Source organism: Sus scrofa, chromosome 1 (assembly GCF_000003025.6).
Source record: "Sus scrofa isolate TJ Tabasco breed Duroc chromosome 1, Sscrofa11.1, whole genome shotgun sequence".
Lineage (NCBI taxonomy): Eukaryota > Metazoa > Chordata > Mammalia > Artiodactyla > Suidae > Sus > Sus scrofa.
In genome coordinates, this window is record NC_010443.5 from 267,740,024 (window position 1) to 267,753,692 (window position 13,669).

At 61.2% G+C, this 13,669-nt stretch overlaps 1 protein-coding gene across 21 annotated transcripts in view; it reads left to right on the forward strand.

Moving 5' to 3' along the window:
• Positions 1–13,669, forward strand: part of RALGPS1 (Ral GEF with PH domain and SH3 binding motif 1) — a 333,379-nt gene that overhangs the window by 302,958 nt on the left and 16,752 nt on the right. For 10 of the 21 annotated variants that reach the window (XM_021069060.1, XM_021069008.1, XM_021069050.1 and 7 more), the window contains 3 exons: positions 1,774–1,900; positions 3,071–3,228; positions 5,377–5,428. In XM_021069060.1, coding sequence (XP_020924719.1) covers positions 1,774–1,900; positions 3,071–3,228; positions 5,377–5,428 — 337 coding nt within the window. The remainder of the gene's footprint in view (positions 1–1,773; positions 1,901–3,070; positions 3,229–5,376; positions 5,429–13,669) is intronic. The other 11 variants (XM_021069096.1, XM_021069123.1, XM_021069132.1 and 8 more) reach the window with 2 other exon arrangements.

The following is a 13,669-nucleotide window of genomic DNA, read 5'->3' on the forward strand; positions in this document are numbered from 1 at the left end:
GGGGTCGGGGGGGAGGGGAGCAGGAAAGATTTAAGTGCCACCAGCCTCTCTGTTGAGTTAAAATCAAAACAAAGTGGGGAGCCAAAGAGGGAGGCCCCTGTAGACAACACCGGCATGAGGCTGGCAGCAGATATCCGGAGCCCATGGGGCAGGCAGGGTGACACGCGGGGAGAGGCAGGGGAGCGCGACGTCACAGACACCCAGGAAGTCAAGCCTTGCGAGGAGTGATCGCCAGCATCCGGCAGGAAGGCCGATGAGGGGGTCACTGGCTCGGCGAAAAGGAGGTCGGGTTCATTTCCATTGGGAATGGAAACCGGATTCAGAGGCTGGAGGAGTGAGGGGTGGAGCAGAGGAAGGCGAGCACAGGCCTCTGTCCGAGGGAGCGTGGCTGCCTGGAGGAGATCCGGGGCCCGGGACCTTCTTTTCCAGAAAATGAGAGAAGGGGCCAGAGCCGGGAGAAGGGGCACGTGGCGGCGCGAGCCCTCAGAGGGACCAGGCAGGGCTGGGAGGAGGGGTGAGCCTCAGACAGAGGAGGAGGAGGTGGTCCCAGTTCCCCGGGGCCTGGCAGGAAGGCTGGCGTGACGGAGGTGCCCGTGGAGGATCAGACCTGACAAGCACCGTTTCCTCGCGGCAGAAAATAGTGGCATCATTTGGGAGCAAGGGGGGTCCGTGAGATGAGAAGGGGGCTGTGAGCCAAGCCGGACACTCTGCATGATGCCCGCAGAGTGGGCAGACCATCTGAGCCACCCCTCTGAGCCTGACCCACTGGTCCAGCCCTGCCCTCTCCCCATTTAAGGGGCCAGCTCGCCCCGTCTCAGGTAGCAAGCAGGGGAAACCGTTACTTGTTTTCCCTCCCTCGTGCTGCAGCATGAGCCCTGATGAAGCCTTGCCTGAATTCCTTGTCTGGCCTCTTAGTGATTTCTGTGGATTAGACTCCAAGAACTTAATGGGAAACACCTTAAAGACCTCGTTTCCCAGCCACAGAAACTAGAGAGAATAACAGTGGTCGGGACCACACCGCTCACAGTAGAGCTGGGGACACGACCAGAATGAAGGGTCTCTGTGTTGCTGCTCAGTAGGGTTTGAAGCTCTGGTCCCTGGAGCTGAGGAGGACATGGTAACATTATCATAATAAAAGCAGAGTGAGCGCTAACTATGAGGTTATTTCATGACCTCTCCCAAGCATCTGCCAAGTGAGTGAATCGTTCCCACCTTTCAGATGAGGAAACGGAGGCTCAGGGAGCAAGTAACCCATCCAAGGTCCCCCTGGCAGAAACCGACAGGCCTGGGGTCTGAACCCTTGCCTGCCTAGCTTGCTCACACTCAGTAAGCCTGCTGCACCCCTAAGCCCTCCACACATTCTCTCTTTGTTGGACGTGTGGTTGACAGCAGATGGTGGCTGTGGAAGGACACGGGGTAAGCGCCCTGGACCCGGACTCAGAAGTCACACGGTTAAGCCCCGCCGTGTGGCCGTGGACGAGTCCCACCACGGGGAAACGGGCCAGGCCGCCGCCCCTCGGGTCTATCCCCAGGTTCATCCGCGTGGTCTCCTCTATATCGAGCAGGGCCGCCGGGTCGGGGGGCGCTGAGCGCAGCCCCACACTGGCTACCGGGACTGCTGGTTTTCAGCCTGGAGGCAGGGAGTGAGGGGTCAGCGTCTTGTGACCTTGGCCCACTAAGACGGCCAGGCCACGTGCCTTCCCCCAAACCCAGACCCACCTCCTCTGAGCCCCCGCAGCCCCCACCATCACTCTCTCTCTGCTCCGTTCACAGGCCCCTCCACCGGCTCCAGTTCTGCGAGGTTCAGCCGGCGGCCCACCTGTCCTGATGCATCCGTTGCGGGCAGCCTCCCCACACCCCCGGTCCCAAGACACAGGAAGAGCCACAGCCTGGGCAACAAGTGGGTGACTGAGCAACACCCCCTCTGGGTCTGGACTGAGCTGAATCCGGGGCTCAGCAGCAGGGCTGCTGGGAATGCCAGCTCCCCAGGGCCCTCCCCGCCCCGTCTGGGCGTGGGGGTGGCCACGGCAGCACGGCCTGTGTACTGGTGACGGGTTCACTGGCTCAGCAGCCGTCAGAGGAAGCGCACAGGGAAGGGCGGGGAAACAAACCTGGGATTCCGGGAGGTTCGACCCGGCTCGGTGAGCGCCTCCCTTGTGGAAAAGCCCAGAGTCCGGTGGACCCAGGACTGTCATCTGGGGAGTACAGGTGTCACGGGTGCTGCGTGTCGGGGCTCAGAATCTGTGTGCCAGCTGTTACAGGAAGCCTGCAGAGCAGCGAGCCTGCCATGGGTTCACCCAGCCCTGTGGGGCTGATAGCTGGGGACACGTGTGGCCCTCAGCATGGCTGGGGGCAGCCGTCCGTGTCCTCAGGGTCTTGGGCACAGAATCCTGAAAGGTCGGGTCCCTTCCTCCCTCTCTCCCTCCCTCTGCTTCTTCCCATCTTCCCACCTTCCTTCCACTGCTAAGACACAAGCCTCAACCGGCCCAGGCTAGTCCTGGCGTCACTCACAGGCTGGAGGAGAAGTCAGTTGCTCTCTGAGCGTTGGGGGCTTGCTCTGTGCTGGCGACTCTGCTGCGTGCCGGTCCAGCACTGTCTCCCTGAGCCCCTGCAGGCCTCTGCAGCAGGGGCTCCCTGGTTCCCACTGTAGGAGTGAGTCTGGTGAGGCTCGACCGGTGATGTACCTTGCAAGGGTGAGCAGGGCTGGAGCAAGGATTTGGACCAGGTGCGTGACTCTAGAACCTGAGGTGCCGACCGCAGGGTCACGCTGTCCTTTCGCTTGTGTGGCCCCGTCACTCATAAGCACCGTCTGCTCCCTTGAGCCTCATCCTCATCCTGGGAGGAGCAGGGCACGTGTCCTTGGCCCCCATTTGATAGATGGAGAAACTGAGGCTCAGAAAAAGGATGTGACTTGCCCAAGGTCACCTGGGGAGATAGGGCAGAGCCAGGACTTGGGTGGAGGTCCTTCTCCTGCAGCTCTCACCATCTGCTCAGGACCCCCCGGGCAGGTGTGGCTACTGTCACTCCATAGATAAGGAGCTTTGCCTCTCTCTTCCTTTCCATTTTCCAGTATGATGTGTCAGTTGAGTGTAGTTGAGAGTAAAAGTGCGACATTCCCATCGGAGAAAGCGAGGCACCTGCTGGACGACAGTGTCCTAGAGTCCCGCAGCCCCCGCAGGGGCCTCGCCCTCACCTCCTCCTCTGCTGTCACCAATGGACTCTCCCTCGGTAAGCGTCTCTGGCCTGCGCACGGCAGCGGGTGGGCCACAGCCCGGCATGTGTCTACGTCTGTCTCTGTCACTGTGCAGCGCCCGGCTCCTCACCCCCTGCAGAGAGGGCTCCCTCGAAGGCATCACCAGAGCTGGCAGGCCTTTGCCTCCGGGGCTTCACCAAGGGTCCTGGGTTTGTCCTCACCCTGCTGGTGGCCCTGAGGGTGGCAGGCAGGTGGAAGGAGCAGCCAAACATGTGCCTGAGACACACTGTCATTGGCCAGCCACTGCCAAGGCCTGGCTGCTGCCCCTGTGGGGCTCTGTGCCTGTGGGGGAGGGAGCACGTAGGGCATAGGCAGAGGTGCCGCCTGGGGACAGCAGCTGGGTGGCCACCGGGTGCTCCCTCGTGAGACGCCACGAGAGTGAGAGAGCCGATGTTCTGGGACGAAACTGCATGTCTGGACGTCGGCCAGAAATGGTGCTCGTGGCGGCGGAAGGACAGAAACTGAGCTGCTGGGGCCGGGAGGCGGGGAGGTGGGAGTCAGAGCTAAGGACGACTTTGAGCTCTGGTCACTGGTCCGTCCCCCTGCGGTGTCCAGGTCACCTGACCAGGCACTCAGGTCATTACTGTCGTCAGACAAGCGTCCTCGCCTCTGGCTGTGTCCTGGCAGCGTGCTGTGCTTCTGTAGTCTGTGTGTCTGTGTGTCTGTCTGCTTCCCTTAACGTGGAGCCCTCCCAGGACTGGTGGCAGGCTAGACAGTTGCCAGGCTCAGGGTTTGACCTGGTGAGACCTGTAGGGCGGAGGGCTCGTGAGCACGGGCGGGGGTGGAAATCGGGCAGGCGTCTCACATGCGCGTCCATGTCCTCGTGAAAAGAGGCCAGTCTCTGAGGCGGTGTCACTGCAGGAGGCAGCTGGAAGTTCTCTGGAAAGTCTGTGTCAAGCGAGGCCCACGTCTGCCTTCTGTCCAGGGAGGAGGTCATCCGACTTGCACCCGGTCAGGGCTTTACACCAGCTCGGGGCAGTGTGGCCTGAGCTCACAGGTGCCTCGAGGGACGAGTTCAGGGTCGGTGTGTTGGGGAAAGGCGAGGCTGACGCAGGAAAGCAGGCCTCATCTCAGAGACCCGCACATGCTGCTGGAAGCCCGCAGCGCCCACGTTGTCTGGGCCTGGAACCCCTTTCCTTGGAGGGGCTTGTGGGCGTGGCTTCTGAGCAACCAGTCTGGAAAATGCCAGCCCGAGAGCATCCCACTGGGCGGCAGAGCAGCTGTTTTACATCCAGGAAACTTTCCGAGCCGTGCCTGAGCCCAGGCCTTGCTATTCCTGAGACAGAAAACTGAGTCAGACACAGCGCTGTCTCGTGTCCAGGCAGGAGCTCACCAGGCGGTCTCTTTCTCGGCTCCTCTGCTCGGGCAAAGGCACATGTTGTTCTGTTTGGAGCTGAAAGCCTGGGAGCGCGTGGCCGTGTGTGCATGCGCTCTGCTTGGAGCTGGGCTGGTCCCCCCCATCCCGTCACCCAAAGGGGCCTGAGACGTCTCCCCTCTCCCACTGCCCAGCCATGGGCCCTGCAGCCGCCTGGGCCACGGGTGTGGAACCCGGGCACCTCTGAGGAAGATCGCGAGCCCCTGAGAAACGGGGAGTCCCAGTGAGCCCCGAGGGGCAGGCCTGGGGAAGGCTGGGGACGTGAAGGGCACTCCCTCAGAGCCTCTGTCCAGTGCTGGGCAGCTGCTCTGTAACCAGTGTCTAGTCAGGCCCTGACCTTTGGAGAGAAAAGGGCTCATTCGGCCCCTGTCCTCACCTGGTGAGGCCTGTTTATCACCTGTGTCACGTGGGCCGGAAGCGAGGCAGTGGTGGAGCCGGGCCAGGCCAAGGCAGAGGCCTGAGGACCCAGCCCCCAGAGACGGTGAGCAGGCAGCTCCTGCCTTCGGGGGCAGGGGGAGGGCATGGAGGACCCACCTGGGGACAGTGGGACAGGATGAGCAGAGAGTCCAAAATGCAGCAGCAAAGCAAAACTCCGAGTCACACGGATGCCCACGGGGTCAGGAAGCTGTTTCTCTGGCATGTCGGTGGCGCTCAGGGCCTGGGCCCAGTGACCCAGGAGGACAGGCCACTCTGGGGCTGCCCCTCTCCTGCGAGGCCGTGGCGCTCACTATCTGTGTTCCTTTTCCAGGCAGTAGTGAGAGCTCAGAGTTTAGTGAAGAGATGTCTTCAGGGCTGGAAAGGTGAGTGTGGCCCAGCTCGGCCTCCCTCCCAGGGGAGCGGCTCAGGGCCCAAGAGAGCTGAGACCAGCCCCACCCTGCCGACCCCGCGGCCCCATCTGTGAGGCCGCTCTGTGGCTCTGCAGGGTCAGCACGGCCCAGGAGCAGGGCCAACCAGGCAGGGAGGCAGCAGAGCTGGATGGGCGTGGGGTCGGGGTCCCAGTCCCTGCTCGGAGCAGCCCCACTCATCACCTGGTCCAGGGCTAGCCTGGGAGCCTGGGGCCAGCACGTCTTCCTCAGGCCCAGCTGCCCAGGAGGCCTGGGCACAGATTTGCTCTGAAATGTGGGTTTTTAAAACCAGAAGCCTGAGGCTGGGCCTTATCTGGAGATGGGCGTGTGGCTCCGCCTGGTGGGGCCTGAGAGCATTGCACCCCTATGGCCTCAGGCCTGGGGCTGACACCCGCCCTGCTGGGCGCTGCTGAGGGCCAAGGCCATCCCTCCCTCCCCCACGTTTGACTCCCTGTGAGCCCGGCTGCCCCAATTTACCCCCTGCCCCTGCTCCACGTGCTGGCACTGTCTCTGTGCCAGGCCCCAGGTGGGCTCCGGGAAGATGGGGACTCTCAGCAGGGACCTCCCGGCCTTGGTGCCCCCAAAGGTGAAGGGCACGGTGGCACCTGTGGGGCGGCAGGTTTGCACCATCCTTCAGAGTAGCCCCTCCACTAGCATGAGCACACAGGCAGGTGCACGCACACACTCACACACACACGGACACACACATACTAGTGGGTATACACACTCATATATATGCACGTACACGTACACAAATCTGGGTGCACGTCCACCCACGTGCATTGACACAGGCAGACACACACGTACCTCTCCCTCTCCCCTGTTTGCACACCTCATCCATGCATGTCTGTGCAGAACCACACACACTCCTCCTCTGGTGCTGAAGCCTCCTGTGCCCTCAATCCCCACAGCCAAAAATGGCCGGAGGAGGTGAGTCCCACCCAGCCAGTCCCTGCAAGGCAGAGGGAGGCAAAGTGGTGATAAGTGGTCTTTGCTGAGCTCCCTGTGTGCCGGGTGCTGGCTTGGGCTCAGCCAGTCCTCAGGCCCTCCTACACATAAAATGTCCCTGTTTTGAAACATGTATGAACATGCGGGCGGAAAGGCACAGAGAGGTGAAGTGACCGCTCCTGTCTCTTACTCCCCCTGTGGGCAGAGCTGACCCACCTCCACCTTGCCCCAACCATGGAGCCCACCTTGTCACCACCGTGCCTCGTCCAGGGTCGCTGGGACACTGCAGGGACTGGTCCCATGTGGGTCAGCCAGCCTCTCTGTCCTGGTGGAACCCCAGGTGGGGGGCTGGGGAGGGAGAGGGGCAGTGCCCGAGCTCTCAGATCTCTTCCCTCTGTCCCGCTCCAGGACTCCTGGGGGGTCGTTTGTTCTCACCGGGGAGCACTGGCAGACAGGCCACCCCAGACAGGCACTGGGCAGACTGCAGATCTGGGGAGCAGAAGTTTGACGCTTCTCAGCACCAGTCAGGGCACTCCTGGGGCCACCCTGAGGAAGGTGGCTTGAAGGGCAACCCAGCATCTCCCTGACCACAGGCCAGTGGGGTGGGGAGCATTGCGTGGGTTCGCAGGCACGGTGCCAGGATCCCGAGTAGCATCCAGACCTGGACCTGCTCACTGGCTCCTTCCTTCCTTCCTTCACTCATTCCTTCCTTCATTGGCTCATTCATTCCTTGGTTCACTCATCATTCATCCATTCAAAGCTGTCGCTTAAGCAGTGGCTCCTGCCAGACACCTCGCTTGCCACTGAGGGTAGCAGTACGGTTCCTGCTCAGCACCCAGCCTGAGATTGGAGCTCCCAGGAGGATGGTGAGAGAGTTCCCGCCTCAGGGAGATGGGGTTCAGCTCCACGAGGGGAACACGGCACGCTGTAGCGTTTCCCTCCGCTCTCTTTCACTTAGAACTTAGCATGAGAGCCCCAGCCCTCTGAATGGACAGGTGCATCGGGGGCGGGATCTCTTAGGAGCACTGGCCTCAGATGGCTCACCTGTGCAGGTGGCAGCCCCGCCTCCAGCAGCTTGCGCAACGGTCCTGCAGGGAGGATGGCCTCTTCCTCATTTTCTTGGGACCTGGCTCTGGGCCCAGCCCCTCCTCTCTGAGGGGAGCAGACCACCTGCTTTGGAAGATGCCAGTGGGAAGGGGGTCCCTTCAGGGCCGCAGGCAATTCTGATGGCCCCGTGCCGGCTGCCCCTTGGCCTGCAGCTCCTGTGGCCCAGCCTCCCGCCTCGAGTTCCATCTGCCCCAGCCTCTTCTCGTGTCCCCCAGAAAGAGGCCACTCCCTTTGCACATTGCAGACTTTCCTGAAGACCCCACGGGGGAGTTGGAGAGGCTTCCCCTCACAGGCTTTGAAGTCTTTGCCAAGCATTGTTCAGTGCCTGCAGTTCACGTTGCCCCTGGGCCTCCCTGTTTCCTTACCTGTGCCCACCCAGTGCCCAGGCCCATGGGGTCCTCCCTCCACCCCGGCCTCCCCCAGGCCACATCGCTGCTGCTCATTAAAGGGGAGCAGATTCCCTCTTCCCCAGAAGCTGGGGCCTCACCCTGCCTGGGCCCAGAGGCCCGCAGCTGCTCCCAAAGAGCTTCCCCTCCCGGAGACCCGGCCCGCTGTTTGCCACAGATGCTGTAGGAACACAGCGCTCTCAGCATCTCCATGCCTGTGTGGGCAGACAGTGGCCTTGGAACAGACTAAGGGTGTGGGAGAAGGACCCATAGGGAGAGGTCTCAGCTTCTCCCTCCCCAGAGGCCAGGTGGCGGGCGGGGGCGGGGGGCAGCTCCTTGCTCCACAACCCTGAGGTTTATGGACCACAGCCTGCAACTGACTTGCCTACCAGCCCCTTGGCCCTGGCAGCAAACTTGGCCTTGGCCAGGTAAAGAAATGGAGCCAGGAGTTCCTGTCATGGCTCAGCAGTTAATGAATCTGACCAGTGTCCATGAGGATGCGGGTTCAATTCCTGGCCTCGCTCAGTGTAAGGATCCGCCGTTGCCATGAGCTGTGGTGTAGGTCGCAGGCGCAGCTTGGATCCCGAGTGGCTGTGGCTGTGGCTGCGGCTGCGGCGTAGAATGGCAGCTACAGCTCCTATCGGACCCTTAGTCTGGGAGCCTCCATATGCTGCAGGTGTGGCCCTAAAAAGAAAAAAAAAATGGAGCCAGATACCAGCATGCAGGACAGGGAGGCCCCGGGCCAGTGACCCCCCACCCCCGGCACACACCCCTCCGCTGGGGGCAGGCCCAGCTTGGCGGGCCAGCCTTAATGCTACCGTGAACAGGCCGGCAGAAGGGTCTTGTCATCTGGCCAAGGGTGGGAGCCCGTGGCCCAGGCTTGCGAGTGTGCCTTCCCTAGTCCACAGCGGGGGCGTTTTGGCCCTGTGGTCAAAGGTGTCCTCGGGTGGCAGCCCAAGCCCAGGCCATGCCCAGTGCTTCCCTGAAGCGGCCGACCCACCAAGCGCCCACGCTGGAGCCCCCAGAGTCCCGGGGCCCCACTGGCCTGTTCTCTGTGGGAGTGGGCCGGCTGCGGCCACGGCCACCAAGCCCTGTTCTTGCTGGGACCATGGAGTGAGGGTTCAAGGAGCCGAGGGGACCTTCTGCTGCTGTGCTCACCCTCCTGTCCCTGCAGCCAGCTCAGCCTCAGCAAGGTCACAGCCCGTGGGGAGGGTCAGGAACAGATTGGAGCCGCGAGGCGGCCAGACCCAGGGAGGTGTTGTCCCTCCTCAGCTGCCCTAAAGACCCTCCCCTTCTTCAGGGCCCACAATGGAGACAGAGCAGTGGTCCTGGGTCGGGGCCCTTGGGAACCAGAGGCTGGAGTCCCCGGAGAGGGGGCGAGGGTGGGACTTCCCTCCGGTCCCAACCTGCCCTTCTCTCATCTCAGTGTCCTGGGGGTGGGGACAGAGGAGGGCCCTGCGTCACATCTACTTTCCCGAGGAGGGAGGGAGGGAGAGGCATCTTCAGCGTGTCCTTGATGAGCTGGAAAGCAGAGACCACTGAGCTGCCCGAGGCCGGCCTCCCGCGAACCTCAGGCTCCTCCGAAACTGCGCGGGGAGCCGGGGTCGTCAGACCTGCGGCCCAGGGGAAGAGCTGCTTCTGTATGCCTGAGTTGGCGCTCAGGTGAGATGGAGACTGTCAGCCTAGGAGGTAAACTTTTCAGATGAGGTTTTTAGCAAGAGCCAAGCGGAAGCTAGGCGCGAACACCCGTGTGTGTGTGTGTGTGTGTGTGTGTGTGTGTGTGTGTGTGTGTGTGTGTGTGTGTGTAAGCACCGTTCCTCTGGGTTATCTCCGCGGGTAGAGCTATTTCGTGAGTGTCTTTTCTTTTTCCATTTTATCTGTGTTTTCTACAGTGGGTAAGTGTTTCTTTTATACCCCGGGAAAAAGTAGCATGTAGCTTTTTAAGAGAGGATGTAATCAGAAACGTTTGCCGGTCGACTTTTAAGAGGCAGAATACGAAAGCACATCCCAGAGCTCAGTGCAAAGGACTCAGCCATCCGTCCTTTCTAGTTTGATGTTGCCAGGCTGCGCAGAAGGGCCTTCTCACCAAGACACGGGTGCTGGAGAGACGAGGAGGCAGAGGGGTCCTTGGAGGAAGCCCCTCTTGTGGGAGAGGGAGCGGGAGCTGGAGAAGAGAGAGTGCCAGCCTCCACCCCACCCCCACCCCCACCCCACAGAGCTGTTCTTTGTCCTTCCGGGAAGGGGAGGCTGCAGAGGGGGCTGATCACAGCTCACTGCTGAGGTGGCAGATTCCATCAATGACACCAGGTGCCCTGTGGTTGCAAAGAGGACGTGAGCATATGACAGGAGAGTCCAGCAGGGTGACCTGAGTCAGACACAGGGCCTGGGGTGGCTTCTGGTAGAGGCGATGGTTCTGCAGAAGCCAGGGTCACGTGGTGAAGAGCACCCCGAGGGGCCCTCCAGGGCATCCTGGGACCTGAGGAGGCTGAGGCCCGAGTCTTGTCCCAGGATGGGAGAGGTGGCCCAGGAATGCTGGGTGTCCCTCAGTCTCTGCAGGAGAGGTAAACTCCGTGGTGGGCCCTGGTCTCTGAGGTTCTGAGCATGCCTCTGCAGGGAGAGGCCATGGTGGCTTCCAGACACTGGCAGCTGTGCTGGGAGGGACCTGAGGTCAGGCTGCTTGTCTCGCAGTGACCTTGGGCATGTCTCTTAACCTCTCTGAGCCTCAGGTCCCCCACCTCCCCAGGGAGGATGCTATAGGAAATACTTGGCACACAGGTGGAGTAGCTACGGTCGGGAACTTACCTTGGGATGCGTATGGATCTCACTCAGTGGGACCCTCTTGCCAGCAAGCAGGTGATCCAGGAGTCTAAGGCTGGGTAGGGTGAAGAGAAAATTGCCCACATGGCAGCTCGGTCATCATGGGGTGGGTGGACTGCCGTGAAGGCAAGCGTCCACCAGCCCTGCTGGCCTCCAGGGTGACACTGAACCTAGGGGAAGGGCCCCTTTAGGAGGTAGCTGGCCCCGCGTGTGCTCTAGGGTATAGAGGAGGCTGGGCGACACCATTTCTGTGCTGTGCGAGGTTGGCTTGGTCTCTTTAGCCCACGGCGTCTTCCACATCCCTAGGGAGACCCCAGGAAAGTAGAGTCAGGACAGCAGCGCCCCGAGCCCACTACCCCCAAGTCAGAGCCTTTAGAACACTCTTGCCTCCCCGGAGAGATCAGAGGACTCTGGCAGATGCCTGGGATTGCCAGGGGGCACGGGGCCTCTTGAGCCCCAAACTCTGCCGCCTGTTGGGAGAGAGAGGCAACATTCTGCCGTGATCCTGAAGGCGAGGGGTCCACTTGGCCATGGAAGTGCGTCCATGAGGGTGGCTGTTTTCAGGGTGAGGGGCCTCACTGCCCTCCCCCGCCCCGGGGTCAGGTCCCTCACCTGCCCACCCCTTGCTCTGGTCCCCCAGGTCCATCCCACTCTGCCTCCATTCTGCCGCCCTACCTCGGATGGCAGCCCGGCTGGGTGATGTGCCAAGATTCTGATTTTGGTTTCCCCCAAGAGTCCCTCTCTCGCCTCACCTTCAGCAACAGACACTGAAGTCTGGCAGGTGAGGCTCCATCCAGGAGCTCAGGCCACGCTGGGAGAGAAGAGTGGGCCACAGACTCTGGCCTTTTGCTTGAGCCTGTCCTTGGATCCTGACAGACAAGGGATGGGCCCCGCCCGCTAGATGCTCTGTCCTCACAAGTGGCTGAGAACTCTCTGCCCACAACCTCTTTGTCCAGCACCTGCAGCCCCTCAGATCAGGTGGCAGGCCCTCCTCCTATCTCATGTTGACCCTTTTCTATGCATGTCTGCTGTGCTGCCCCCTCTGCAGCCGGGACTCCTAGACCTCTCGGCTCACACAGGGAGTATGGACGCCTCACAGCTCCCAAGTTTATATGTTAGAGCCTCACCGCGCCACAGAGCCTGACTCTCAGCCTCTCAAATCTGGCTCCTAATCGCCAAGAGAGAAAAGCGGACCTGGCTTGGATCAGAGGTAGCTAAGCAGGCAGGCCAAATATGGCTCCTGGGGACCCACTCAGTGGATTGGAGACACTGCCCAGAGAAGAATGGTACTCCAGGGCAGCAAAAGTCCTTTAGCAAGTACTGCAGGAAGGGACATCCCGGGCCCAGCAGAAATCGGGGAGGGGGTCAGCTTCCAGCCTGCAGAGGAGGGTGCATCACCAGGAAGTGGCTGGGGCCAAGCCTGGTCCCATGGGATGCGTCCCATCAAGGGTGTGCTGGTGCAGGTGACACTGCTGACGGCCAGTGTCCCCTGGGCCCTTCCACAGGGACACCCCTACCAGGAGACAGAAGAATGGGGGGATGTCACTTCCACTAAGACAAAATGACCGAGGCTTGAGTGTAATTCTTAACCAAGAATCCTCCTTGCTCCCCACTCCTGGACCAGCCACCGGGACGTGGGGCTTTATGAAATCTAACCCCCAAGGTACCGGGCACCCAGTGAGCGTGCGGAAAACTGTTGAGGGGAACAGGTCCCTTCAGACCGCCTCAGCTAGTCCGAGTTCTCATGATGCTTTTGCCCCGGGCAGGACCCTCGTCTCTGCTCCCTCAGCAGCACCCATCTTCCCCTTCCCAGTGTTGTGACCTTGGGCAAGTTTCTCCACTCGCTAAGCCTCAGACTCCTTATCTGTAAGACCAGCACCTGCCCCGGTGTCGGATGAGTAAACAGGCTAATGGACGAGTACTGCTTTGCTCATTGCCCGGTGCCCGTCATCCCCTCCGCCCGTCATGCCATCATCTCCGCCCGTCATGCCATCATTTGATCATCCTCATCCCACCCTCCTCCTCCTCATCATCACCTTTATCCTCCTCCTCCTCACCTCGAACACCTTTTGGGACTGAGGTGTTCCACTTGGGTACCAGCCAACATCTTCCCAAGACCAGACTTCCCATGAGGAGCGTTGCCCGCTGCTGCCCCCACCCCCCCAGGAGCTGTCCCTGAGAGGGACTTCCCCTTGTCCCCAGCATGTTGCTGGGCAGGTGTCTGTGATTCTGGAGTTGGGAGCCCCCCCAGTCTGTTGGGGAAATCTCATGATTTCTGGACCTCACCAGATACCACTGCCCATTCTATCTGCATTGCCCACCCCTGAACTTTCAAATAACACATCTTCTCAAAGCAGGGAAGTGATCAGATGATCTGGTTCGGGTGGCTGAACCTCCTGGCTTCCCTGTGCTGATGCCTGGGCCCAGCCAGAGCCACCCGCCCGTCCCAGCCCTCGTCCAAGCCTGCGGCGCTTGCCTTGGGAGGGAAGGGCCCACCTCTAATCTCCCAAAAGCTGGCCTTGGGGAAAAGTCACCAGGACACTACCCTTGCTCTGACCTCCCCCCCCCTCAGGCATCTTGACCCACAAGGGCCCTCTGCTCACGTGGGAAAATTGTTCCTGCCTTTGTGGGGACTTGTGTCTCCATTGCTAATGACAGGCTGCTGGGTGGGACGAGTGGCGTTGCCTCCTCGAGCCCCAGTTTCCTCATCCATGACTGAGAACAGCGTCCCTCACAGGCTCGGGAGGAAGGGTGGGTGCAGCACCTTCCCAACTCGTGGTAAGCGGGTGATAAAGGCAGCTTCTCTTAAGTGCCAGGCAGCCAGAACCACCAGGAGAAGACTCCACGGGAGGCCAAGGCACCGGCCACCTGGGAGGGGCCCCATCCCAGGAGATCCAGGGCCTGAGAATTTGTGGCCATCCACCCTCAGACGCTGACA